General features: G+C 39.9%; 1 protein-coding gene across 7 annotated transcripts in view; it reads left to right on the top strand.

The window, feature by feature from the left end:
* The window catches only part of LOC102218858 (probable E3 ubiquitin-protein ligase HERC1), a 44,448-nt gene that overhangs the window by 2,706 nt on the left and 14,801 nt on the right, over window positions 1–26,941 (top strand). For 3 of the 7 annotated variants that reach the window (XM_023338879.1, XM_023338876.1, XM_023338877.1), the window contains exons 2-47: window positions 268–1,270; window positions 3,572–3,667; window positions 3,775–3,957; window positions 4,340–4,552; window positions 4,716–4,814; window positions 4,945–5,041; window positions 5,119–5,262; window positions 5,462–5,589; window positions 6,005–6,149; window positions 6,239–6,410; window positions 6,560–6,694; window positions 7,498–7,663; window positions 8,468–8,593; window positions 8,914–9,138; window positions 9,357–9,509; window positions 10,102–10,234; window positions 10,369–10,572; window positions 10,693–10,914; window positions 11,264–11,437; window positions 11,567–11,681; window positions 12,094–12,211; window positions 12,329–12,530; window positions 12,653–12,953; window positions 13,038–13,086; window positions 13,174–13,219; window positions 14,130–14,380; window positions 14,645–14,842; window positions 14,950–15,070; window positions 15,765–16,005; window positions 16,087–16,241; window positions 16,357–16,506; window positions 16,580–16,677; window positions 16,816–16,911; window positions 17,578–17,745; window positions 17,832–18,071; window positions 18,172–18,255; window positions 18,649–18,877; window positions 19,914–20,196; window positions 20,531–21,294; window positions 22,170–22,383; window positions 23,042–23,211; window positions 24,755–24,838; window positions 25,138–25,324; window positions 26,076–26,203; window positions 26,308–26,507; window positions 26,610–26,869. In XM_023338879.1, the coding sequence (XP_023194647.1) occupies window positions 299–1,270; window positions 3,572–3,667; window positions 3,775–3,957; window positions 4,340–4,552; window positions 4,716–4,814; window positions 4,945–5,041; window positions 5,119–5,262; window positions 5,462–5,589; window positions 6,005–6,149; window positions 6,239–6,410; window positions 6,560–6,694; window positions 7,498–7,663; window positions 8,468–8,593; window positions 8,914–9,138; window positions 9,357–9,509; window positions 10,102–10,234; window positions 10,369–10,572; window positions 10,693–10,914; window positions 11,264–11,437; window positions 11,567–11,681; window positions 12,094–12,211; window positions 12,329–12,530; window positions 12,653–12,953; window positions 13,038–13,086; window positions 13,174–13,219; window positions 14,130–14,380; window positions 14,645–14,842; window positions 14,950–15,070; window positions 15,765–16,005; window positions 16,087–16,241; window positions 16,357–16,506; window positions 16,580–16,677; window positions 16,816–16,911; window positions 17,578–17,745; window positions 17,832–18,071; window positions 18,172–18,255; window positions 18,649–18,877; window positions 19,914–20,196; window positions 20,531–21,294; window positions 22,170–22,383; window positions 23,042–23,211; window positions 24,755–24,838; window positions 25,138–25,324; window positions 26,076–26,203; window positions 26,308–26,507; window positions 26,610–26,869 (8,939 nt within the window). In that variant the 5' untranslated portion in view covers window positions 268–298. Of the gene's footprint in view, window positions 1–267; window positions 1,271–3,571; window positions 3,668–3,774; window positions 3,958–4,339; window positions 4,553–4,715; window positions 4,815–4,944; window positions 5,042–5,118; window positions 5,263–5,461; window positions 5,590–6,004; window positions 6,150–6,238; window positions 6,411–6,559; window positions 6,695–7,497; window positions 7,664–8,467; window positions 8,594–8,913; window positions 9,139–9,356; window positions 9,510–10,101; window positions 10,235–10,368; window positions 10,573–10,692; window positions 10,915–11,263; window positions 11,438–11,566; window positions 11,682–12,093; window positions 12,212–12,328; window positions 12,531–12,652; window positions 12,954–13,037; window positions 13,087–13,173; window positions 13,220–14,129; window positions 14,381–14,644; window positions 14,843–14,949; window positions 15,071–15,764; window positions 16,006–16,086; window positions 16,242–16,356; window positions 16,507–16,579; window positions 16,678–16,815; window positions 16,912–17,577; window positions 17,746–17,831; window positions 18,072–18,171; window positions 18,256–18,648; window positions 18,878–19,913; window positions 20,197–20,530; window positions 21,295–22,169; window positions 22,384–22,527; window positions 22,575–23,041; window positions 23,212–24,754; window positions 24,839–25,137; window positions 25,325–26,075; window positions 26,204–26,307; window positions 26,508–26,609; window positions 26,870–26,941 lie in introns of all 7 variants that reach the window. The other 4 variants (XM_023338878.1, XM_023338880.1, XM_023338882.1 and 1 more) reach the window with 4 other exon arrangements.

The raw sequence follows: 26,941 nt of genomic DNA, 5'->3' as shown, positions 1-26,941 counted from the left end.
AGTCTCCTCATTAGGAGGAGGCTGACCTATTTCACTGATACCCACTGGGCTTGTATTATTAACCTGGATGTAGACTGCTGTGTGAAGAGGTGCCAGCTCCAAAGACAAAGCTTTTCACCTTCACACTGAATGTAATTGGGAGAGAACAACATAATAAAGTGACCAATTAGTAAGAAATGCTTGTAAAGTGATGAAGGTGTAAGGGAGCGGTAGGTGTCAAAATAAAATTGCATCCATTGTAACTCTTCTACTCTTTCTGTTTTTCAGGAGTGAAATACAGTTTAGATAATGTACAAAGATGGTGCCTTGTCAAACTCATGTGTTGCTGAAGTGGCAGGAGCATTTCAACAGTTCCTGGGCTGCAGAAGACAGCGTGCAGACAGCCAGGAGGCACGGGGCAGCCGTTCTCTACAATAAGCTCCTTTACAACAAGGAAGTGGTGACTCTGGCTCAGCCTGTACAAGAACTGGCCAGCCCAAGACTTCCCGACTTTGAGTGTGAATCCAACACATCAGCCGAGAAAGAAGAATACCTCTCATCACTGCTTCACAGTCAGCGATGGCTGGCTCACCGCATGCTGACGCAAACCTCCTACACCCTGGGCCTCCACCAAAGACTGGTAGTTCTGCAGAGGATCTACTACGCACTTCACAGCAAATATCATGACAAGTTTCGCCTGCAGCTGCCCTCGCAGTCCACCGACAGCGGGGCAGAGAGCGGGCCGATTGAGCTGGCCTCAGAACCTCGTCTGCCTGGTGGAGTTTCTAAAATCAAGTCCGGCACAGACGTTCTGATAGAAATGGGTGTAAGGACGGGTCTGAGTCTGCTTTTCTCATTGCTGCAGCAGAACTGGAGGTACGCGGCCTCTGTGCACCCAGAGTCTGTGCTTTGCAATGATGTGCTCGCCACCGCTTCGTCTGTCCTGGCTTCTCTGCCACCGCTTTCTCTAGCTAATGAAAGTAAGATCCCATCGGTGGGTTTGGACTGCCTTGGACAGGTGGCTGACTTTCTGAAGAAGACGTCGGTGAGCAGCGGGAGCAGCGGGGCAGACCCGACTGGTCGGAGGCTGGCTCTGGAGCTGTTGCTTGGCCTGGCCATGCAGAGAGGCTCCCTGAAATTCCTGCTGGAGTGGGTGGAGGTAGCTTTGGCAGCCTCCATGCCCTCCTCCACCGCGGTCCTGTCTTCCTCCTCCTCACTGAGCTTTCAGCAATCACCTGGCGTGGGCTTTGAACTTATTCAGCAAACTCTTCTTCAGATGAGGCAATATTCAGTAAGTCAGTTCTTCTTAACCAGTTACATTTTCTTCTTTTTACAATTAAAATGTGAAATCAGCCTTAATGCATTAGCAGGACTTCCAAAAAATCTTTTGTCAACATGACATTAACTTTTCACTGGATTGGAACATAGAGAAAGAGCGATGTTTGATCATTATTATTTGAGCAATCTCTCTAAATAGTCCTTACTCTTCCTTCATCCATTTTTCTTTTCTGCTCCCCATAAAATGTTTCTCTATCTCTAGGACTTAGGTCTGCAGGCTGGGCTGGGATGGCAATGAAGTTCGATTGGTTTGTGTCTGGTGAACTGTTTCTATGTATTTGACTATTAGGTTTGCATCGTTATGCTGCTGGCAAACCCATTGACAATCCAGATTATGTTTCCAGGAAGAATCCTCATGATGTCATGTAGTCACACATAGTTTGGACACAAGCCCATATCACTATGGATCCTCTCTCACACTGAACAGAGGACATGAGAACACACATTCTCCTGGTGTGTTTTCTTTTAATCTAAACCAACAGTGTTTGTTGTAAAATTCTCCTCACCACAGCTGTCTTGGGTTCGACTCCCAACCTGAAACATTTACTACATGTTTTCTCTTTCTCTCTCTGCCCTTCTTCCTGTAAAGACCACTTGTGCCTCAAAACATAAAAAGATACAATTCAGTCTCATTTGACCAAAGCTCACAGATTCTTTTTTTTTTGTTAAAAAAAAAAAGCTTGAAGTTATGTAACAGCAATAAAAATGAATTGATTTTAAAGCTTCTGACAGATCTTTATCATAGCTGTGAGTGGCAGAGTAATACATTTCACGGCAGTCTTCTGTTTTCCTTATGCTTTCGTTAATGTACAGTACATTGGAGACTGTGGGATTTATAAGAGAACCTCTTAACTAATTTAAATATGTCTGTGCTGACATCCCATAATATATTGCACATATAAGTGTAACATTTCCAGAGCATAAAATCAGCTCAGATGTTACTGATACTAGAAGCTAACTTTGCCTCTTTTCAGCTTCACTTTGGTGTCATACTGCACCAAATGTTTTTTTTTTTTCTTCTAGAGTATATTAATGGTGACAGCGGCCATTTAATATGTAATAAAAAAAGAAAAAGAATGCATAGCAGCAAAAGGCAGCTTTATTGCCTCACTTCTAACTCTACAATACAGAAATGCTATCATGCATACTATTGTCAGTTTAATATCTTTGTTACAGTGAATGACTTATGAATTACAAGAGGACCTAATGTGTGAAAAGCATGATACTGAAAATTAGATGTTACTTTACATTTAAGGGCAACGGAATGGATGTAATTATGATTCTTTTGAAGAATATTATGATTACTGTATCAATAACTCGTATTTTTCTGAAATATTTGTTTTCCTTCATCACATTTTGTTCCCACTACTCTTGAGCTGAGGTGTAGCATCTCAGCCACTAAAAATATACATCCAGTGTGGACATCTAGGGCAAGGAAAGTCCACACAAAGGACCAAATGTATTATTGGCTTGTAAAATTTGTGCGAATGACATTTAAAATAAATCCATCTAAATGTTTCATTCAGGCAGTCCTTTGCTATTGAGATATTGCACACATGGATGTGAGATGAAAATTGTGTTTTGATTGATTATGCATCTCTTATGGTGTTCTGCGTCCTTGGCCTTGGCCAGTGTCAAAGTTTTTATTAAGCTAGATGCTTAGAATTCACCATTGTTTTTAATGTCTTTTTAAAGTTTGAAGTAGTATTTTTTTAATTAATTACCACATACTAAAATTCAATAAACCATAATTTCTAATGATGTAATCCATCTAAAAATGTAAAAGTATTTGCTTTATTTACAAAATAGCATTTAATAAGTAGTTGTTCTGTTCAAATCATTTTGGTCTGACACTTCTCCATGCCGCCATATAAACAAAGATTCTCTGTTTAAGTTTGGAGTGATGCATTAGTGTGCAAATAAGGATTAACACTAAGCCAGTCTTCCTGTCCCCCACAGTTATTCATATTGAATCATCCTAATCAGCTTTGCAGTAGTTTTGTACAAATGATAACCAGAGATAGCTGTTTCCAGCAGGTTCTATATAATACTTTGTCCAGGTGATGCGATAAGGCAATGTACCCAGCGTAATAATCTTTTTGATTAATTATTTTTATCCATTGTATTTATCAAACGGCTTAGCTGGAAAGCAAACGGAGATTTAAACATGATCTGGATTTCGTTTTCATGAACACAGTGCAGTGTTTTAAAGACATCCTTGTATTTAAATGTGGAAAATAAACCATTTTTATAGGGTTTCCGTGGGGATCCCATCAACACTCAGGTGCTAACAAAGGACGCAGATGGACTTTGTCTACTCTCCCAGGCGGCTCTCTTCTTGTTTGAGGAGGTAAAACACAGCATGGATTCCTACAATATGATACAATGATAATAATAAGACAAATTTGTTCCATTAACATACCTAAACTTTAACTGTACCTTGTTCCACTTTCACAGATATGCAACCTGGCATCGAATTGCCTGTGCTCCTGCAGCACAGACACAGCTGCTCCCGGTGCAGAGAGCGACACGGTGATGGTTTACGTTTGGGGCAGCAACAGCAGCCATCAGCTGGCAGAGGGGACGCTGGAGAAAATCCTCCTGCCAAAAGTGACCCAGGGCTTCAGTGATGCTCAGATGGTAGGTTTGACAAATGCAAATAATTAGATTTTTTTCTTTTCTGTTATGAAAAGGATGTCATGAGTCTATAAAGATTTTTCACTTCATTCTCTGGCATAATATTCTGCACTAACCGTTTCCCTTTTTTTAAATATCTGAATTGTGACACGCATCATATTTCAAATATGTGCTGGTTACTTTTGCCCCTCTGCTGTTTCATGTCATTTTAGTTTTGTATTTTGTATTTTGTATTATTATTTAGTATTACACAACCTCTAATGCCAAAGCAAACATTAGTTCACTAATTTGTGCAGTACCTGTGACCTAAGTAAGAAAAAGATGTTACAATTTCCACCTTTAAAACTTGGTGTATCGTCTAATGTCTACTCTGGGCTCCTTCAAGATTGAGGCAGGCCAGTACTGCACCTTCTCTGTGTCTGCTGATGGTTCGGTGAAAGCCTGTGGAAAAGGCAGCTATGGCCGTCTGGGTCTGGGGGATTCCAACAATCAGTCCATGCCCAAGAAACTGGTGCTGGAGCCACACAGGAACATGAAGAAAGTGTCCTCCTCCAAGGGCTCGGATGGACACACTCTGGCCATCACTGTGGAGGGAGAGGTATAAAGCCCTTTGAATGAAGTATTGGGCATATTTAAGATGAGCATTGCTATTTTTGAAGTTGTCAACTGGCATTACATTACTATACCTATGTTTGCACTTAGTGACTCATGTGCATGTTTTTTTATATTGGATTCAATTCATAAACACAAATTTATTTTAGGTGTTCAGCTGGGGTGATGGTGAATATGGAAAACTTGGTCATGGCAACAGTGCTACACAGAAATACCCCAAAATCATACAAGGACCGCTGTCAGGAAAAGTGAGTCTGCAGAAAAGCAACCTGTTTTTGACAAAAGGAATTATACATCTGTTTTTGTCTGGTTTTATTTATGTGTTTATATTTTTACGTGTTCCAGCATGTTTTTGACATGTTCTGCTTTTTCTTACAGGTTGTTCTATGCGTGTCTGCTGGCTACAGACACAGTGCCGCCGTTACCAATGATGGAGAACTTTATACATGGGGAGAGGGAGACTTTGGCAGACTTGGTACACTCAGATTTACTCTATCTCAACAATTATGAAGTTTTCAACGAATTTCTGATTACCTGGTGTGTCTGGTGCAGGTCACAGTGACAGCCAGAGTCGAAACATGCCCACACTGGTGAGGGATATCAGTGGAGTGGGACAGGTAACATGTGGCAGTTCCCACACCATTGCTGTGGCGCAGGATGGACGTACGGTGTGGTCCTTTGGTGGCGGAGACAATGGTAAAGTCGCCACTTTATTGACATTTTGATTGAAAACACCTGGAAATACAGTTTTTATTCATAAATGAACATCAGAAACTCTGCTTATTTTTGTGAAATTAACTCATCAGCACTTTTGTGTTGTAGTTGCAGTCTCCATTTTTATGATGAGAGCATTTTGAGCTGCAGTAAAATTGTGAAGTATGACTCATGTTTGCAGGTAAACTAGGCCATGGAGACACGAATCGTGTGTATCGTCCCAAGGTCATTGAAGCCCTTCATGGATTTATCATCAGGAAAGTGTGTGCAGGCAGCCAGTCATCTCTAGCCCTCACATCTGCAGGACAAGTAAGATTCAGCCGACCTACATCTTTCGATTGACCCGGTCAGTTTTAGACAGGGTTTGTTAATCTTCGGTGTTAACGCTGTTTAATAAATGTCAATTTATGTAAAAAAGCACATGACAGAAATGTATTAAAATGTATTTTATGCATTATCTTTAAGTTTTTTGACTGAGCCAGCTGGTGTCATCCTTAACAGAGCTTGTTCTCAGTCAACCACGTTAATGATAAACTCCGAAACGAGACTCTGAAATCTGCATACCCCAATGTGAAAGTGAAATACAATAAATAAATACGGACCAATCCCAGAAATTCGACTGGAACTGTTAAATCAGTTACCTGATTACATCGGAAAACATTAACAGCATTTATTTTTTTCATCATTTGTATGTATTTTGTTTTTACCTGTGCTGTACCTTCAGGTGTTTGCTTGGGGCTGTGGCTCGTGTTTAGGTTGTGGCTCCTCTGAAACAACCTCATTAAGACCCAGGTTCATAGAAGACCTGGGCATCACCAAGATCATAGACATCTCCTGTGGGGACAGCCACTGTCTGGCTTTGTCTCACGGTGAGAAATCTTCACCAGTTTGCTGCTTCATACTAAATGATTTCTACACAATGCCTAAAGACCACCGAAACGTGTCCTCCTGTCATCAGAGAACGAAGTGTATGCTTGGGGTAACAATACGATGGGCCAGTGTGGGCAAGGCCACACCTCTACACCAATAACCAAACCGAGGAAGGTGCTTGGCTTAGAGGGCATCTCGATTCAGCAAATAACAGCTGGCACCTCTCACAGTCTCGCGTGGACTGCAGTTCCAAGTGACAGGTGAACAGTGACTAAAAGGATCTGTCTCTTTAGTGAAAACCAACTCATAGTATCTGCCATTTGAAATCCTTCCTTTGTGTTGTGGATTGTGTTTGTATCTATGGAGATGTTTCCCTGGGATTTTTAGATTGCTTTGTTTCTTTGTCCAGGCAACTCGTGGCATGGCACAGACCCTTCTGTGTTGACCTGGAGGAAAGCACTTTCACCTACTTACGCAACTTCCTAGAAATGTACTGTGACGGCATTGGTAACGATACACCCCCGGCTCCATTTGTATCTAAAAGGTATGAGGTTAACTTGTTACTATGTTCAGTGCCCAAAGCATACAATCAAAGGTTCTTACTAGGCTTAAAAAGCCTGCAAAAGTATGTAATTTGATTTTATCCAAGGCTGGATAAATATGGGACACATAACATTTTATATTTAGAAAAATTGATGGGTTTCCAGAATTTATTACAATTTCTTCCATGTAAAAAACAGAATTTCTGAAAAATAATTTTTTTTTCGGTTTTTTAAGATTTGTATATACCCTTTCTCATTGATTTGCCACACCACAACTCTTTTTTATTATTATTTTGTTACATTTGTCCACATGCTTTTGGATTACTGATATAAGTCACAGATAAATACACCATCATTTATTTTTTGCCCCTAGACCAACTTAGCTTGTTGTTCAAGCATCGCAATTTTTAGTTTTGACAAACAAAATAAAGTTGTAATAGATCGCAAACTGTGCTTCACCAGATGATCTATACCAGATTTTACAAATCTAAGTTGCATAAATATTAAAACTTGTTCGAAGTAAGTGCCTAAAAAAGTGACATGAAAAAAAACCTTTTACTAAGTTGCTAACTTACAATCAAACTTCAGGAATATTTTTTCTTGATTGAAATTTGACCCACTCAGATATCCAGTATGTCATAAAATCTGTTGAAAGCTCAGAAATTTGAATCTTGAGAAGCATAAGATGTTAAAGTAGAGGATGTGGAGAATTCTTCACCTCCATCACAAGGGCATGTTGACAATCACATTTCCTCACTTGCTCCTTTAATCCCCTCCTCTAAAGCTGTCTGGTTCTGCTCCTCAGGGATCACCATCATTTCCTTCTGCTGTGCATGAAGCTGCTGTCCATCCACTTGTCCTTGGCTCATGCAGGCGGCACAGGAGCCATGGTTCTTGGTGCTCAGGGCAGGCCCTTGAGAAATCTGCTGTTCAGGCTCATAGACACCAACATACCAGAGTCCATACAACAAGTAAATAATCTGAGTTTCTGTTCTAATATAGTTCTGAGAGTAGATCAGAGTTGCACAATATTTTCATGACAATGTCAATGAGTAGAATATTGCAAAAAAAAAAAACAACAACTCTTTGACTTTGGTAGCCAAAGAGATTATGTCATGGATTCAAACCGCATATCAATAACATGTTTAGTCTGTTGGGTGAACAAACTAGTCTGTTGGGTGAACAAACTAGTCTGTTGGGTGAACAAACTAGTCTGTTGGGTGAACAAACTACCCTTAATGCCCATACCAGATGTATAGTTTTAGTGACTGACGTACTAACTCTTACAGAGAGTAAAAATAAAAAAGTGAGTTAATCCCTATCAATATTGTAATTTTAATTTTCAGCAGTTATACATTTTCCTACAGTAGATGCACAGATCACTTTTCCCCTTCAAAAGTCCAATGTCAATGTGGGTGAAAATCAGGGTCGTGCTCTGCCTTTCAATAGTTTGTAGTTTGAATGGAGGCATATTTGCTACACCTAGTTTCTTTTTAAACATCAGAAGGAGCAGACAATTGCACAGTGGTTAAAAATGTTTCTGATAAGCTTAAAGTGTTTATTAGTGGTAGTGCCTCACTACTTACAACAGCCAAAAGATATCCTGCTAATGTCCCATGACAGAGGTCATGTTTCAAATACCCTGCAAAGGCCAGATTTCGGCTTGTGTAGTATTTTTGCTGAGAGGTTTTTATGCTTTTAATTTATATTTTTTATTGCATGCACTGCAGTTAATGGTAATATTGGATGTTTTGTCTTTTCTTGTCGCTACACAGGCAGTTTTAAACACACTGTCCATTGGTGCCTCCCTGCTGCTGCCTCCTCTCAGGGAACGAACTGAGCTGCTCCTTTCCCTCCTTCCCCAAGGCCCACAGAGTTTAAATATTCTTTCCAAAGGCCAGGTATGTATAAGTATCATAAAGAATTATTTATTTATTGGGCATATAGTCATCGTTTTATTTTGGGGTATCAGAGAAAAGAGGGTTCAATATAAACAAACACCACATATTTTTATTGTGTCATCTTTGGAGATATGGAGGAAAATAATGGTTGAGCTTCTATTTTTTTATTTTTTTGCTATCTGGCTTGATGCAGCTGGAGATTCTCTAACCACTTTATCAATTTGGAATGCTGCATGTGTGAAAGAGTGCTAGAACAATGCGAAAATATGTAACTGTGAAAACTGTTCCTCCTCTAAGTGTCTTTCTGTGTCTGTTTAAAGCGGCTGCAGCTAGACATGGTCCTCAGCAGCCTTCAGGATCAGAGCCATGTAGCTTCTCTGTTAGGTTACAGCAATTTTGGAGAGGTGACGGGCCTCGGACCTCCACTAACGCCCGCTGCATCGACCCGACCTCCCTCCTCCTCTAGCTCAGTTGATGCCTATGACCCACTGCACTTAGCGGAGGTCCTGCTGAGAACGCTGCTGCTCAGCATTGGCTTTTATACGGTACGAATTCAAGGACCTTGTGTATGTAGAACTTAAATCATGAAATGTAGTGCTGATAGTTTCAGTAATGTAGTAAGGGGAAACTACTCTTTATGTATTAATCTTTTAGTTGAAATAAGTTTTTTATAATTGGAACAGCACTTTTGTTAAAAATGCAACATAAATGTGGTAATGTGACAGTGATTGTGCTGCGCATCTGCCTATGTGTGTTCATACAGGAGCAGCAGTTTGGAGAACTGGAGAAAAACAGTGACAAACAGCTATGTGGAGGTGGTGAGGGACAAAATGATCCTCCTTCTCAGTTCCACCAGCTGCTGTCAGGACTTCACAAACACCTGCTCGCCCACTGCTACATTCAGTCCAGTCCTGAGGTAAGAAACTAAATTAGTCAGATAGTCAGAACAACAAAAAGTTGTTGTTCCAGAAGTTTGCATAAGCTTAGTGTATATAAATTATTTTCAAACTTTGACCATTTAAAGGGTTACTCTACCTTTGGTAGGTGTGAAATGCTAATTGTTTTAAAGAATTAAGTCAAAGGCTTGTTAATTACTCTCGTCATTACATTTGTGGTCAAAACGCTACTTCATAACATTTACCTCAAATATTAGTTGTTTTGCATGTACATACTTGAAACTTTATGTCTAATTTTAACCTGTTGGGAATCCACAATAAATTTAAACTTGTCCATCTAATCCCTGGTTTTAAAATTTATTGAAGTTGTATCATCAGTCCTCCCTGATAGAGTGCAAGTCTGAATTTGTAATTAATGGCCTGAAGTTAAACACATATTGCAAAGTGTATGTACATTTCAAATGGCCAGTGTTACTGGAATAAACATCCAGAAATGCTCATTTATAAATGTTTTTTTTTGCCCATTTGTTTTTGATAAAGCATTGTCATTTTTATTTTTCTTAGCCAGTTATTGTATTTGGATTACAATTCGGTTCTTTCTGCTCCTGAAAGGATGATGGCAGTGTAACCTTGCTGCGTGAGCATCTGTACCTGCTGCTTCCCTGCGCCACTGAGACTCTCAAGAGATCCACTAAGCTGCTGAAAAAGAGCTCCCATGACAAACAGATAATTAAGAAGCTGCATAGTAAGAATAATAGCAATACCAAATTTGTTGTTGAAGCTTATTCGATTTGGTGTTAGGACTCTTTCTCTTTTCACAGTAGCTTTAGTGTGCTAAATGACTTCAATCCTCTTCTTTTGTCTCACCTTTGGTCCTAGCTGTGTTGTACCATTCGGTTGCGGGTAGCTTGCTGTGCCAGGCAATGTACTCCTTGCTGCTGCTGCCACTGGACACCGTTCAACCTCTACTGAACCATTTGATGTCGTTGTTGGAGCACTTGAATGATCTGAACAGCCTGCTGCCTGAGACGTCCCTCCTGGAGGATCAAGAACTGGGAGTAGAGGCTCAGAAAGCTTCCTCTCGTCAGTTCAATTACCCTTTACTTTTCCTATTCACCCAGAATTATTATTTCTATAGGTTTCTCTGTCATTTCAGTTGATACATATACGTCTAGTTTAATAATGAGAGGGATTATCTTGTAGAAAACAGCGAGGAAAGCCCAAAGCTGGGAAAGGAGCAACAGGAGGAGGAGTGCAGATGGGTTTGGATACTGGACTTGGAGCGATCTGTAGCATTGGCCGTTGGACGGTGCCTTGGCAGTATGGTGCAAGGCCCACCGCCTTCCCTCCATGAGAAAATGTCAGAGACGTGGTTATCGAACGTCCTTCTCAGGAATGGTCTGGAGATGGACTTTGAACAGCTTGGTAGGAAACTATTGAACTTATTCTTCAGTTTTTTTAACGCATCATTTGCACAGAGCAGATGCTTCATCATTTGTTTTATTTATATAAATGTCCCTATAATCTGTTTGTTAAAACGACAAATCTTTCAGCTTAGAAAATTAAGAGGTACCGGTAGCACAGAATTTTCTGCAAATCATCTTCTTTATGTGATGTACCTCTCTTAAATTATGAGGCGTCACAGATGTATTAAACAATGTCCCTAAATGTATCAGATGCCCATTAAATTTTCATACCAGTGGGAAGGTCGGCTGTAAATGTTGATGCAAGTTGTGGTTTTCATAAGTGGGTTAAGCGATATGGTCTCCCGCAGACTCTACCATGGCTTGGTTGACCGAGGTTGTGTTGCTGGGCAACAGCGATGCCCAACAGATGGAGTTAAATCTAACTGAGGACACCCGGACCTTACTGGAGCTGGCCCTGGGCTCCACCAGGGGACTTGCAGGCATCATGTGGTGGAAGATGGAGGAGTACGCTCTTGGTAAAGGTAATCTTACTCGTGTGCATATTTATTTTGTATAAATCAAATTTCCTATTTACATAATAAGAGTCAGAATTCTGATTAATTCGCTTTTTTGACGTTATTGCACTTCATTTGTGTTTTCTGTGAGAGCAGAATGGGAAAATGGAGGTTCTTCTGAGGATTACCTGCTGCCCATCGTCTGCCGCTGCAGTCTTGCTGCTCTCCTGAAACACACAGGGCTGCAGAATGAGGCCTGTTGGCAGGACAGGTGAGTCAGATAACTCCACACATATCAATGTACTTATCAAACAAAAGTTTCTGTGTGGTGAATGATATTAAGGATGTCCTGAATACTGATCAGTTATATAAGGTCAGGCATTTGCTGATACTGAATCTTAATCTGATCAATGACTTGACCACTTATCCAATATAAAAATTTTTTTCTTAGTGTCTGACATTAAATCACACTAAGCCTTTCCTCCTTCAGTTCAGTTAGCAAGATGCAAGATGAGGTCCACAGTTCTCTTCCTCACATACTTCTATTGATTTTCCCATGTCGTCACACAAGGAAACTTTTGAAGTGTTGTGTTAATTCTCTGGTATCATCTTTTTAATGTGTGATGATGAGCTTACAAAACAATCTGCTAATATTCTCCATTTATCCATGTTTATTGAAACAGAGAGGAACCTTCTGAGATGCTGTTTGAGGTCTATGAAACAGTTTTTAAACTAAGAAGCTCTCTTCTGGCTCTTAAAAATGCTCCAAAAATGTCTCAGAGGCAAGACTCAACCAAACAGGTAACATTACTAAAAATTCACTGACGAACAATATAAACTGATATATTGTTTCAGATTTAAATCTAAAAATATATATATATATATATATATGTGTATTTTCTTTCTGGTATAATGCAGAACTCTCAGTCTCCCCAAAGTCCCAGTGCTGACAGTGAAGAGCCGAGCATGTCCCTGGAGCAAGTCGGAAAAGATCACGAGCAGCAACCAGTAGGTTACTGTAACCAGGAGGTGCAAGTGCCCCCGACTCCGACTGCGAACCACAACCATGAAGAACTGACAGAAGATGACCGATTTAGCAGCAGTCGAATGTACTTGTCAGGTCTGGACTCATTATTTCTGTCTATTGTTAATAGGTTGCTATTTTCTCCTGCAGTTAAAGACACTCAACCTGCACAGTAATATGATACCGATCACGATCTTAAATGTTTTCTACCTCTGCAGAAGTCTTGGAATCATTCATGGCAACACGGGAAGCCATGCAAGTGCAGCAGAATGTGACGGTCTATGAGTCATTTGGCACTTCCACCCTCCCCAGCAGCATGGAGAGCCCGGTCAGCCCGGAGACACAGCCGGATCCCAAACAACAGTGGGAAAATCGCTGTGAATCAGATGAAGGTCTGTCGTTTCCTGCCGCCTGCCAGCTTGTGATATCCCGATGCCTCTTCCTTTTGCTGGGAGTCAGGCCTGCTTGGATAGAACCCAGTGAAGAGGAAGATAATCAAGCTGTGAATACTGTTGCAAGGTAGAGTTTGCAGTGTGTGTGGGCGTGTTTGTTTTTAATGTTTCTTGGATAAGTAAGCATCTGCATCATCCCTTCCTCCTTCAGGAGGTTATCGTCAGAGTCTTTCACTATGTCTCTTCATGGAAGAAAGCAGGTAAGCTGTCTGCTGAGAGAATATTTCCCCCATTATCTTCTGAAATTTCTTATCATTTCAGTTGTTTGTTGTTTCCATATGATTTAGTTTGACCTGTCCAAGAACCCCCCTGGGACTTCTGCAAATAAAATGGGTGAGTGGAGAATGTTTAAGTCTGAACATAATTTCATTGAAATGATACTTTAAAGTGCAGAAGGTGTCGTCAGACAGGATAATCTCTTCTAAGCTTGGTTGGAATAGTACTGTAGGATGTAGTTGAATCTTATAAATACATTATACAATCACCTCCAGTGAATATGAGCTCGAGAAATTGATTCTAGTAATGTGTTAATACAGAGTGCATCTAAAATTAAGGCCTTAAAGTCTTAAATTCGTAGAAAACATGAGGTGGCCTTAAAAATGCTAATCACAGGTTTTAAATTTTGTTGTGATATTATTATTTAATGACATGTATTCTATGTAGGTTTCTTTTTTTTCTCTCAGGACTTTACTGTTGTGCAAAAATTTCACCAATATCTTTACTAGAGGTGGTTGTGGTTACTGGTAACTAGCTGCTAATTTACCTCGCTAGCTAGGTAGAAAATTTACCCTTGCTAGCTAGGTAGCAAAACTGGTTTCAGGGTGAATCAAATGGATAACATGAAGCTTCTGGAATGACTCGACTTCATAACTTTCTTGAAAATGTATAAACTGTGCTTAAAGCCAAGTCTGTGCCAGAAAAAACAATGACTTTAAATGAGCTAGAATCGTTCTCAATGCTAGAACCTTGCTGGTGTCTTTAAAAAGCATGTTGTCAGCATGTTAGCAGATTGCTAAGATACTTTTAATTAAATATTAGCGCTGGTGTATTTATGTGCAGGGGTGAGCCTGCAAATGTGTAATTTTGACTTTATGTAGATTTGAGAAATCCATGTTAATTTGAAACATTTCCATCGCTTTTTCAACTCTAAAAAAAACAAACAAACACTGAGATAAGTAGTTAAAAGCCCCAAATGATGAGTGTATTTAAACCTTTGGGAAAACCTTTGTTCCATCCTCTTCAGGTTTACCTTTGTGTTCCTTGGGGATAATGAAAGAAGCTTGGGATCGCTTGCGGCAGTGCATCAGCCCTGGCGGCTCCATGTCCCGCAGCAGCGACAACACTTTGCCTATTCTTCACCAGGTGTTTCACTTCACCTGTGGAGGCTTGATCCTCCTACCTTCCTCTCCAACCTTTCCTGGAATACAGAGTTGTGGGCAGGCAGATCCAAAATCCATCACTTTAGCAATAATGCATCAGCAACAGCGAGCTGAGGCAAGTGAGATTTTTTTGTCTCTATAACAATATAAGCCCTCTGTGAATGCTTTTAAGGAGTGATTCTGTTACACTGTGGCGATTAAAGGCAGCCACACTGTGTGGATGTGTTTCTGCTGCATTTACATGCTGTAAAATATAATTTATGCTTCACACACCCCCACAATCCTTTCAAATGAGATACACATGCAGGAGCCGAAGTAGACTTAAAGTGCTATAAGATTGTAAGTTATAGCTAACGCCTAACTCTGTTTTTCTGATCAGATGCGTCTGGAGGCCTTTTGTCAGATGTCTGCCTTCCTGTCTAAGATGGAAGAGAAGAACACTCGATCCTCCGTCTCCCTACACTTTCCTGCTTTGCTGCAGTCTGTGCAGCTCCAGTTCCTGTCTGGATGTTTTGCCTTGGGAACACAAATCATCAGATCTCACTCAGGAACCAATTATGAGACCCAGCATTACATGGTGCAGTCATTAAACTTACCACCTCAAATGTTGTTTGCCTTGGATATCTGAGGATTTGCTTGAATAGCAAAATATTTAACCTCAGCTTCTCTCCTATGTCAACCCAGTGTGGGACTAATGCAGCTTCTATGGAGACAAAGAGAGCACTAAAATCTGCAGCCCATTCCTTTTACCAGCAAGTGGTGCATGTTCTCAGATTGAGAGTCCAACTGGAAAAGGCCCATCCAGGTATCCAGTATATTTTGTTTCACATTTAAATGATAAATGTAGTAGTATTATTAGTAAGAATAAAGTAGTAATAAAACATGACATTTAAGAAAACGGTACCAGAAGTGGACTCAACTGAGCAAGGACCCCACCATCAAGTATTCTACTTTTGTTGTCACTTTGAGGAAGATTAGAATATTTGATCAGAACAATTTTTTAAAATGTAATATTAAAAGTATGTTTAACGTTTGAATAAAAGTTATTTTCAGATGAGTGTCTGCTGTCGCTTTGTGCTCATCCAGGAGTTGTGAATGCTGCAAGCCAATGACTCCAAACAATCTGCTGGGTTTCTTTCAATAAAAATACAACTTTTTAGTCATTCTAAATACTCAATTGTAGTTGACCCCATTGTTTGAAAACTAGAATCAATTGAAATGTATGTATGATCATGTTGAAATAACCTTTTTTTATATAAAGTGCCTTGAGAAAGCATGCTGTGATTTGGTACTGTATAATTGAACTAAATTAAATTTAAATGCAGTTGTCTTGCTGCATTTACAGCATTTGGAAACGTTGTGGAAACATTTCCAAATGTAACCACAACCTAAAGCAAAAAAGGTCTGATTCCCTCAGGTGGACATTAGGGTGACACACCAAGTTTTCATTAAGGAGTTTTTCCTCTGGGAGCTGAAATTGATGTGTTTTGTCTTCTCAGGGTCTTCCCAGCACCTCCTCCTAGCCACCATGTTTGCACTGAATTTTTGTTACCAACCTGTGGATCTGGTGCTGATTATCAAATGTGGCATCCTGGAAATCCTCTCCATGTTAACCAACAACAGCTGTGCACTGATGAACCAGGGGTGGTTGGCTGCATCTACCTCTGAATCGATGCTTCTCAGTGGGTCGGTCAAACTAGCCTGCGCCCGCCTGCTTCAGATACTGACAGTAGCTGCAAGGTGAGACTCTGAAGCCTGAAAAAAACTTTCCTAAACTGTCACCGGTATTTGTCTTTTACTTTGTGTCATGTTGATCCAAAGCTCCTGTGAGGATTCTCTACCTTTGGAAGTATCCCATGCTCTAATGGAGGTAATGTGTGAGCAGCTTTTAAACCTCCTGCAAAATCTCCACCAACAACAGATAGCAGAGAGATTAGCAGCCAATCTGGACACCAACAGCAGGAGCACAAAACTCGGTGAGTTAAATTAGAAATACGTAGGAAACCAGTTATTGCAAGTTAAAGCATCTTCAAATCACAGTCTGCTTTAAAAAATAACCTCTTTTGAGCATTTCTGCTTACTGGTTTTTAGTAGAAAGCAGTAAGGTGACTGAATCTCAGCTTGCGGATTTGTTGGTGTTTCTGCGGCGAGTCTTGTCGTTGAGAGTATTGGAAAGACTTTCCACCTTCGTTAAATGGATTGAACCACTCATGGCCATTATTTCACCCAAGTGCTCTTCAGGTAGGTCATTAAAAATATTAACCGGAATCAATATTAGTCGCAGTGCTTCATGATACCACTCTGTTCTTTTTAGGATCTCTATGCTTCCAGAATCTCCGCACTAAGCTGTTGGCATTCCATGTTTTAGAAAGACTTTTACCCGCTTGTTCCGAGTCGGTTCAGATTCAGCAGGTACAGCAAAATGTTGATAAAAAAATTCAGCTGAACTAACTCGGCATAGTATTAACTCTTCAGGAAAAGCCTGGAGATGCATGCTTGGATGTTGGATGTTCTCATAAGCAATGGTGTTGACTGATTCTTGTCTTTTAGATTGTCGAACAACTCTTCCAGCTTTTGTCTGTGTATATGTGGGAGGAACCACATGCGGAGCGAAGCTCTGAAGAGACGATTGAAAAAGAGACAGCGGTATGAACACTATTAATACACGTTTGATTAAAGTTTGCCCTTTAAATTACAGTGTTACAATGTGCATGAGCAGTTTTCTATTTTATTCATCATGTCAGAAAAGTATCTAATTCTGAATTTGCTTAATATTTAAGCAAATTCAGTGTGTTTTGTTCTACAGCAGTAAGTCTTTTTAGCTGTCACAAAGAGTGTAATTGCAGATTTAAACCCAGGAAATTGTGGCTTACAGCTGATGTTTAAATTCTATTTGTTCCCTTTCTTGTTGCTTCAGCTCAATCAGTTATTCAGGCAGGAGTAAAAAGGTTCACACAGGGAGGTTTGACTTCTCATGTAAATTTAAAAAAAGAGCGCATATGTGTGTCGATAAAATATCTTTTTTACTACAATAATGTTTTGTACACAACAAAACTTTATTTGGGCTTTAATTTATATTACAATTTAGTATTTAGTAGTTTTCAGTGTTTTTATTTATTTATTCTTTGCTTATAATAGGAATAAAATATGCCCTTTATAGATTTACACTCTTCAAATGAGTGAATATGGTTTAAAATGCATTTTAAATGATAGAATTTATTCATTTCAAGCTCCAGTGTCCGTTTTACTGCTATATGCTTTCTTTCTTGCTTATATTATGTTGTTTTACTTTGTATCTGTTTTCTTCTGCAGAGTCCTGGCAATCTTGATGAGTGTATCCCCATTGGAGATTTTTCCTTTGACCCAGACAAGATAGTGTGCTGTTCTTTGGAGAGTGGGAACATCCTGTCGCATGGTTCAGTTGGAAAAGGCTATGGTCTGGCAACCACTGGCATTACCTCTGGGTGCTTCATTTGGAAGGTAAAAATAAATATTTTAACTGATCAGTGAGCAGATTTAATCCTGACCTCATTATTCAACGCATTTCTTCCATTTTGCCTCTGCAGTTTTACATTACCAAAGAGAACAGAGGAAACGAGGGCACGTGTATCGGTGTTTCACGCTGGCCGGTCAGAGATCACAACCACCACACCACCACCGACATGTGGTTGTATCGGGCTTACAGTGGCAACCTGTACCACGGAGGGGAGCTGGTCCGAACGCTTCCCTCCTTCACCCAGGGCGACACCATCACCTGCATCCTGGACATGGAAGCCCACACTATATCTTTTGCAAAGAATGATAAGGTTATTATAATTGTATAATAATTCTGTGACCATAATTTTCTTTTCACTCACATTGCTTTTTCCTGCTTGTTCAGTTACTGATATACATATTTTTTTATAGGAGCCAAAGCTGGCGTTTGAGAGCGTAGTAGCCTCTGAACTTTACCCCTGTGTTTTGTTCTACAGCAGTAATCCTGGAGAGAAGGTACTAAAATACACTGAGCCCTCATCTTTTAGGAAATGACACAAAAACACATAAATATTTATTATTATTAATTATATTTGTATTTATTTATCTTATTTTGCCTCCCACATTTACGTTGCATTGACAGCGGTTCTAATCCCGATATTATTTCATGGAGTCTTATGATTATATTTGAAGTAAAAGTAAAAAATGACCTACTTTTGAAATTAATCATATAATGACTGAGAAACCTTCTCAGCGAGTAGAAAAATGTGATTAAAAAGACTTTTTAAGACTATAAAAATAAAAAAGCTCATTTGAAGAGAATGATGAAAAATTGCACTGCTTTTGTACTGTTTAGTAAATGCTAATTAGTCACAACAAAGTTTGTTGGTATTCCTGTGTTGATCACAGGTGGCTCTGCGTGACCTACAAATGAGAGGCATGCCCAGTAATCTTCTGCCCGGAGAGCCTCTCTGCAGCCCTCGGACCACCGTGCTGCTGGAGTCCACAGTGCACCTGCTGCGTCGGCTCCATCAGTGTGATCATTGGTCCTCCCACATTAACCAATACATTCATTCCCACTTGGAGCTCATTGGTACCATCCTGAGAGAAGATGACTTGGGAAACTTTAAGGGCTTAGGTTAGACACAATTAGTTACTCTGCTTTAGTGATATTTTATCCATCATTTCATGTTGCTTCAGCTCAATCAGTTATACAGGCAGGAGTGAAAAAGTTCACACAGGGAGGTTTAACTTCTCATGTAAATTTAAGAAAAGAGAATATCTAATCCATGTGTGCCACTCGGTAGAGGCAGTGTACCTTAACAAAACTTGAAAATGCTATTTTTTAATATTTTTATCTTTTAGACAAAGTTGAAAACAGTACTGACAGTACAGAATCTTTGTCATGTAGAGCTCTATTATTTATTGTCAAATGTAAATCTGGCTTGATACCTTTTGCTGGTTGTAAAAAAAAATATTTTCCTGCTTCTGGTGAGGATGTTTTTATACAGCTTATATCACCTGAGCTCAGCAAATAATGGTCGCATTACAGACTTACTGGGAACTGCAGCACTCACCCAATACAGTCTTTTTTTTCCACTGGATGTCATTACAAGGGAATATCCAGACTTATTAGAATAGTAAAGGAATATGCATTGGCTACAATGCAGTTTTGCAAGGAATGAAAATGAAAATAGACCTTGATTTTTATAAAGCTCCCAGATGGAACCTAAACACAAATATTAAGAGTTTTGTACTCAAATAAAATTTTTCCAGTGAAAGCTCAATATCCAGTTTCATTCCAATGTTCACTGTTACCTAAAGAAAAGTTAATAAACAAAAAAAGACAATAGTTGAGAATATGTCTTTCTACTCAGAGACAGACTAGTATTAATTATTACGGTGAACACCTATTGTCATCATTTTTTTCGTAAAAATATATACTGTAATGCCAAAATGTAATGTTGTTATTGATTAGGTCTGTCACTTACCATAAATAGCTGGCATAAAAAACAGATGATGACTGATGTGTGGATATGATGCTTCTTTTAGATGTAGTTCACTGAAAACTGATGTGCTGAAACAATAATAGTATCCAATTTCCTTTTAATAGATGTTGGCACAAAGAACGTATTCTTTAATCTGATCTACTCTGTGTTTAATTATTCCTACAGGCGTCAGTCCACCCCAGACTGAGATGGAAGACAAAGACATTTCAGGCGAAGAGACAGGGAAACCCGCTGCCTATCGTCACATCCTGTCAGAGGCCAAGCTGACCGCTCTCTGCATCCAAGTGTGGCCAGCGCTGGCTGTGATCGGTGGAGTGGACAGTGGCCTCCGTGCTGGAGGTCTGTGCCTGCACAAGCCAAGTGGCCGCAGAGCCATTATGCTCGGGGTCTTGAAAAAAGGAAGCTCTCTGGCTAAGCTTCAATGGGAGGAAACAGATCTGTCTGTCAGGTATCTCAAAAATACTCTCCTTTGTCCTCTAACTTATAATTAAGTGTGTTTGCATATGTTTGTTTTTTTTTTTTTTACAATAATTATTTTCATCAAGCATTTTTTGTTGTCACCTCAGTCCTTTTAGCATCTTTACTCTGATTAATTTCTTAGCATTTTTCATTTTGTTTGTTATTTTTCTAACATTTTACTTTATCTTCATCATTTGATCCCTGATCTTACTTTCTCCTTGCTTCTCCCTCCTCATTCTTGAAACATTAATCCTCGTTGAATTCGTCCTGGTGTCACTCCATGCTGTATCTGTGGCTTCTTCCAATCCTTCCTAATAACTAAGCTCCATGACTTCTTGGTCACCCAGCGACACTCCCATCATCTCGCTGGAGCCGTACGATGTATCCTGCTGTGACGTCTCGCGCCTCGGAGGAGTCAAGCCGGCGGTGTTGTTGGATTTGATATATTTGATGAGGCTGCTGGAGGAGGAGGGCTGGCAGGGGGCATATCTACCTCCCAGGAGGAAATACTCTGAGGAAATACTAAAGGAGGAAGAGAAACGGGGCTCCCTGGACGAAGATTTTTCAGATGGTGGAAGATGGCTGTCTGAACATGAAAGGAAGAAGTTGAAGGAGCAGAATGTTGAGACAGACCCTCCTCCTTCAAAGCTGGCGGACTCTGAGGAGTTGTCCGGCTTAGCTCAACCTATATTGACATCTCAGACTTTAAAAATGGATGCCTTTGCACTTGAAATGAGAGCAGTCATGGTCTCATATCTTCTGATTGGAGGCTTAAAATGCCTGACTGTTTTCTTCACCTGCGAGAAGCTGTCAGATTTGCTGCTAGCGTCCAAGCATGAGCCTCCAAACTCCCCTGGGATTTCTCAGCACAGCCCAGTCCCCGACCAGGCCAAGGCAAAGAGTAAACAATGGGACGAACACGCTGAGCTCAGATCAGTGCTGCAGTATGTGGTGCAGAGCATGGTGAAGTGGGCAGTAAGGCCTTGTCCTATCAAGCAAACAGTCTCTCTTGCTGATTTGGAGAGAGCTCAGGTCATGATATATAAAGGCGCCCTGAGCAGACTGCAGGAGGACAAAGAACGCAAAGGTATCTGGATGGATGTTTGTTGGCCAGAAAACTGACTTGACTAGTTTATTGAATTCATTTTAGACTGTAGTTTCCACGTCCAGTACAGTGACAAAGACGCATTTAACATCTTTACCTACGGCACACTATTACTGGTAATGTGTGAAAAGCCAAAAAATCTTAAATGAAAAAAGCCAATTCTTACCTCTTAATATGAAATACATTTATTTAGTGGGAGGAAAATGTAATGTTAAGAAATAACTTTAACAAAATGATAGTTGGAATACTTAAAATGTTTGGTGGTTTACTTATTGGAACCCTGATCATTGTTGTAAATTAAACTTCCCTTTTAGATTGGTCAGTCTACACATCTTTTGGTAGAAATCTTTAACTTTCTTTTCTCCAAGTGGGACTGACACAGGCGGTCTGTTAATAAAGTTAAAAGAATTAAATTAACTTGAAATGTGGAAACACACTTTTGAGTGTAGTGAAAGATCTGGGATGCTATGGGTCTGTTTCTCTTCCAACAGCTCTGAAAACTACAAATGGTTTCTTATTGAGTCTTTTAGGAAAATATCTGCTGTCCTAAAAAGAGTCAAAGACGGTTGTGGAAACTATTGACATTCAGAGATTGTTACTTAAAAGACGAGTTTTAAGACTTTTTGCTCAGCTTTACCAGGGGTGCCAATATTAGCAAGAAGTGCTATGCACTATATTTTTTACATTTTTAAAACACAAACTCAATAATATTCTAAAATTCAACTTTTTTCTGAGAAATCCTCTTGTATAGCTTTACGATTTTGTCTGAAGTTACAATTTGTTTGTTTGCGAGAATTATGACTTTTTCTTAGATTGCACAAGACTTACTGACACTACGTCATCATCTGTATTTTCAGAATCAGGGCGTCACTTGTCTTCTCAGTCCATCTCAAAGTCCTCCAGCTCAGTGTCATTGTACAGTGCTGGTTCAGAGGGCACTGCCATCTTCGGCCAATCAAACAGAGTCTCTGCCTCCTCTTCCAGTAACGACTTGGCATCTTCTTTGCCAACAAACCTGCAGGCGGATGGACTTGAAAATTTTAATCCTTTCCTTCCTATCAGCCTCCTCCAGTAAGTATTGAACTGCATATAAATGTAGATGAGCTGAATTTGGTTTAATATTTGCTTCAGGAGTTTGCACAAAATTGGTTGTTCAGTAAATTGTAAGAAAACAAGCACCATATTTAGGGTTTCCACTGTTACTGACCACTGCAGACCAGAATCGTTTGGCAGCAGTTGCTATTCTGAGGTCCAGGGAGTGGGTGAGTTAGACTAGGTTGTGCTGTTGATTTCAAGAGAATAAGAGGCTGTACCTGCTCTGTCTTTAACCAAGGCTGCAGCTGTATCTGCTTGTTTTTCTAACCCAGCCAACTGACTGTAATGTCAGAGTGTTTTTTTTCTCAGTTAATGCAAACTATAAGAATTTCAGCGCTGATTCAATGTCCTAAAAGTGACTCCAGGGGAATGTTTGATCTTTCTAGCAGGAGTAGACTCAATCTAAGAATTGCCTTTTTGGGATTTATAAGCTTAATCACGTTGCGAGACAATAAAAAAATAGCTTGACTAAAATGCCAACTATTTATAGTAAAACCACCGTCGAGTATTTCATTTTTAGGTATCTTTAAAATGGAGAAGCAGATGAAATTAAACATCAAGTACAGGGCGCACATGAAGATTTAAACCTTCCACTTTGTTGTTACTGTATATACTATATTTTCACCTCCTCCAGGCACGTGTTGCTAACTCGGTTCCCTACACTTACGGGCCTGGATAGCGCTCCCCCCTTGCTGTCCCCGTGCTTCAGCTTTGCGAGCGCTGCTGCGTGTGATGCCTTCACAGAGCAGCAGACCAGCTTCATGGAGCCTGGTCCCTGCAGCACACAGGCCAGAAGCAGCCTGGGTAAGAGCGAGTCCAGGGAGTAGGGATAGGGGGCCAACACAGATCTATATTAACAAAGTTATCCTGATGTAACATTACTGATACACACTTTTGCATGCAGGATCAGCTTTTTATTGTGTTCTATCCTATAATGAGATGTAAAGCAGATTAGAATAGACTAACTGAATAATGTCTTTTGCATGGTCTTAAATGTTTGGTCACTGGTCACAGCAAATCTGCTGCTCAAAACAGCATGTGTTTTGATCTGCTATTGACACATAAAGGCATGCATACGCCGACATGCTTGAATGGCACATTTTTGTCATCGTCAGTTATGTTGTTGTCATTTTGAACTATTTAAGAAAAGACTGAAACCTTCTCTGCTTCCAATCTTAAAGGGCATATATTATCACTTTTACTGTTAGTTTTATGAAGAGTTGTGGCTTCTTGAAAAAAAAAGTCAAAAAAGAAATAAAGGAAACAAAAAACAACCGAGCATGTAGACAAAAGTTGTCTAGAAATAATTACATTATTTACTAATAGCATTGTGTTATGTCCACACCAGACAATAGTAGTGATAACAAAGTAGATCACTTGATTCCCAATTAATACGACAAATTTAAAACTGCAGTTTTTCCCATTTTAAATAAGACGGGTAAAATGTTGTCTGACAGCCATAACTTGGAGACCTAGCAGACCGACACACTGTCCATGGATTTAAAAGCACTCTGTGGTTGGCTTGATCTGCTTGTAATTTATATTATAATTAATAATAATAACAATTCATAAACACTTAAATTATGGCACCATTCAGATAACTTGTGCCGGTTCTGACCAGCAAAGCCGCTCTGATGTGTAAAACGTAGTTTCCAAAACTTAAGGCAGCCAAAACTCTCCATTTTCCTTTACAAATAATTAGACTGTTTTGAACCTTTTGGTGAAATGTAATGTATCTGTCAAAACAACAATATGAAACATGAGCTGTCACACAATTCATGTTGATGTTGCAGTTAGGTAAAATTAAAATGTAATTGTTTAGCGAGAGCAATTAAACATTTAATTTAAATGTTTAATTGCTGCGAGAAGGGTAATTCAAGGAAAACATGTCATAGAAATATGACTTTTCTTACCTAAAAAGCTTACTCTGTCAGGTAAGGTTACTCTGTCAAGTATTAGATCAATTGTCTCAGTGGATGACTACTGACTGCCTGGAAATCCTATCATCATCATCATTAACTATCCCTCCAGCATTGGGTTATTTTCTGGGTTGAAACTTTGTCTCTGCAATCTGATAATATTTGCCCTTCAGGATGGGACAGAATCAACAGACAAGGTGATTTTTAGTTTGAATTATCAAGGATAAAGCTTATCTGGAAAGCACTTTAAACATTTTATTCTTTGTGAACTACCACAATTCGTTGTAAATACATGGAAATATGCAAATTAAAGTGTCACAATTTATTTCAAACTCTTGAGTAATGGTGTAAATTTCAAACTGGAGCTGTGGGCTTGGTTTGTTTCTTGCTTTTTGTGTACTTTGTTTTATTTTCTCCTCAATCACCAGAACGGACACAAATGTTTGTCACCAGTCGTTTGCTAGAAATGGGATTCACTATGAGACATATCTACTGGGCCATGGAGGCAGCAGGTACTGCTCTTGGAGTGTATTTGTTGCCAGTTTTTTGCTTCATGTGCTTTGATTTTTACATTCCGTGTTCATTGTGTGTTGATATATCCCAAAAAGATTGATAGACCACCTATTTCAGAGGCTCTCGTTACATGATTACCACTTGTTTTGCACCAGCTTAAGCCACATGCTATATTTCTCTGAACAGACTCAGTCTGTCGGACTTTAGCATGGTCCTCTGATGATAGTAACCAGAAGCTTTCTTGATACATGTTCTTTTTGGAACTTTGACATTTCAACCTCCACATGGTCCTTTTAAGATGTAGCAGGTGACTTGGATTCTCAAACAATCGAGGTCTTGGCAAGTTGGATGCTAGAGCACCCTCTGACTGATGACCAGCAGGCAGCTGAGTCACCAAGACTGGAGGGAGCGGCTGAAACCCCATCACCTGATGGGCCAGAGACGGTGCAATGTCCTGAAAGGCCCACCAACCAAACAAGTGAAAGGTGAGAAATTAGAGAACTTCTTAGAAATTAACACTACTTATAAGTTGCAAAACAAGGGACCAAAGTCAAAAAGATAGATTTATATAGTAAGGTTCATAAATATTCATGAAACGTTTAGCTTCAAATGTCCTCGGGTGCATTATTTCTGTTGACACGGATTCAGGTCAGTTTGCAACAGGCTGTGTTTTTGTTTTGTTTTACATTTTTTAAATGAATGGTGAAAAAAGTAACTCAATTTCTTGAGTTACTTTTTTGACTTTACAGTCTCAGTTTTTTCCCCATGCTTGATTATTGTATGAAGATGTAAGTTTAATGTAAGAGCCTCCAAGAGGTCAAATAATTATTTAGATGAACTGAGCAGATAATCGTGACTTTATCTATGGTGTGTGAATGTTCATTGGTGCATGCAGGGCTTCTGCAGAGTGTAATATTAGATTAAGTAGAGTTATTACTGGGTCATTGCTATGACATTTGTGGGGCATTTACATACATTTCCTGGCTGTGGTACCAATGTGGAGTACATATTTTCTCTCCAAGCTGCCACACTTTTTGACACTTTGAAGACATCTGCTTCAGCCTGGCTTGGCTAGAAATCAAATTACATCTGCTACATTAACTGACTGAAAGGAAAAGCTGGAGCATTGTTCACTCCAAGTTATGTATCTTTGTAGACAGCAAGGCAGCTGCTCCACTACTGTATGGTCCAGTCACCTATGCATATTGGTATCCTATTGGTGTGTTTTGGTTCCAGTCTGTTACCAGGGCTTGACTGGATAGAGAGGGAGAACTTCTTGGACGTCCACCTCACTAGGAACAGACCTCCACCTGCACGGCGACGGCGGTCAGGACCTTCGCAGAGGACCTCTTTCCGAAGACCAGGTTAAGGACTCCCCACAGACACAGGACATGCATTTTAAATCTAAAATGAAAACTCACTTGTTTCAATTACTGTGCATTTTAATCTGAAACAATCTCGTTTTCAGACCTTCCATCACCCAACCCACTGCCACAACTCCATACAGCAGTAGGTGATTGGCCGGAGCATGTGGAGTTCCATACTTTCTCTACGGAAGAGGAGTCAGAGCTGAGTTACATGGATGACCCCTACCATGAAGAAGCTTATGAGGACCTGCTCACCCCGTCATTCTTCAGTTTGGAGAGAGATACACTTCAGATTGTGGAGGTGTCATAAACACATTCCTGCCACTTAGCGAATATCTAAATTTCACTATTCTAGTAAATACGTTTAAAAACCTTAGATGTTTTCAAATTGCTCTTCCATCAGGCTGGAGAAGAGCACAGCCAGATGGTGAAATGCGAGCTGTGCAACACCTTCACCCTGCAATTTAACAATCACATAAAGCGACGACATCCGGGCTGTGGGCAAAGTGCTGCTCGCAAAGGCTACGACAGCACTGGAGCTTACGTGGATGTTTGGTTCAAAGGGGAGTGTGGGTCCAATTTCCCCTTCTACCTCCTCTGTAGCTCCTGCAGAGAAAAGTATCTGACTGCTAATGCAAGCGATCCAAATTCAAAATACGAAAGGTAAAGGAATCTGTCGGTGCATGAGAAAACTACACATACTCTTGTTCTCACATTTTCTGGTCTTCATTGTTG

This window comes from Xiphophorus maculatus, chromosome 8 (assembly GCF_002775205.1).
Source record: "Xiphophorus maculatus strain JP 163 A chromosome 8, X_maculatus-5.0-male, whole genome shotgun sequence".
Taxonomy (NCBI): domain Eukaryota; kingdom Metazoa; phylum Chordata; class Actinopteri; order Cyprinodontiformes; family Poeciliidae; genus Xiphophorus; species Xiphophorus maculatus.
This window is presented reverse-complemented; position numbering and strand designations above follow the sequence as displayed.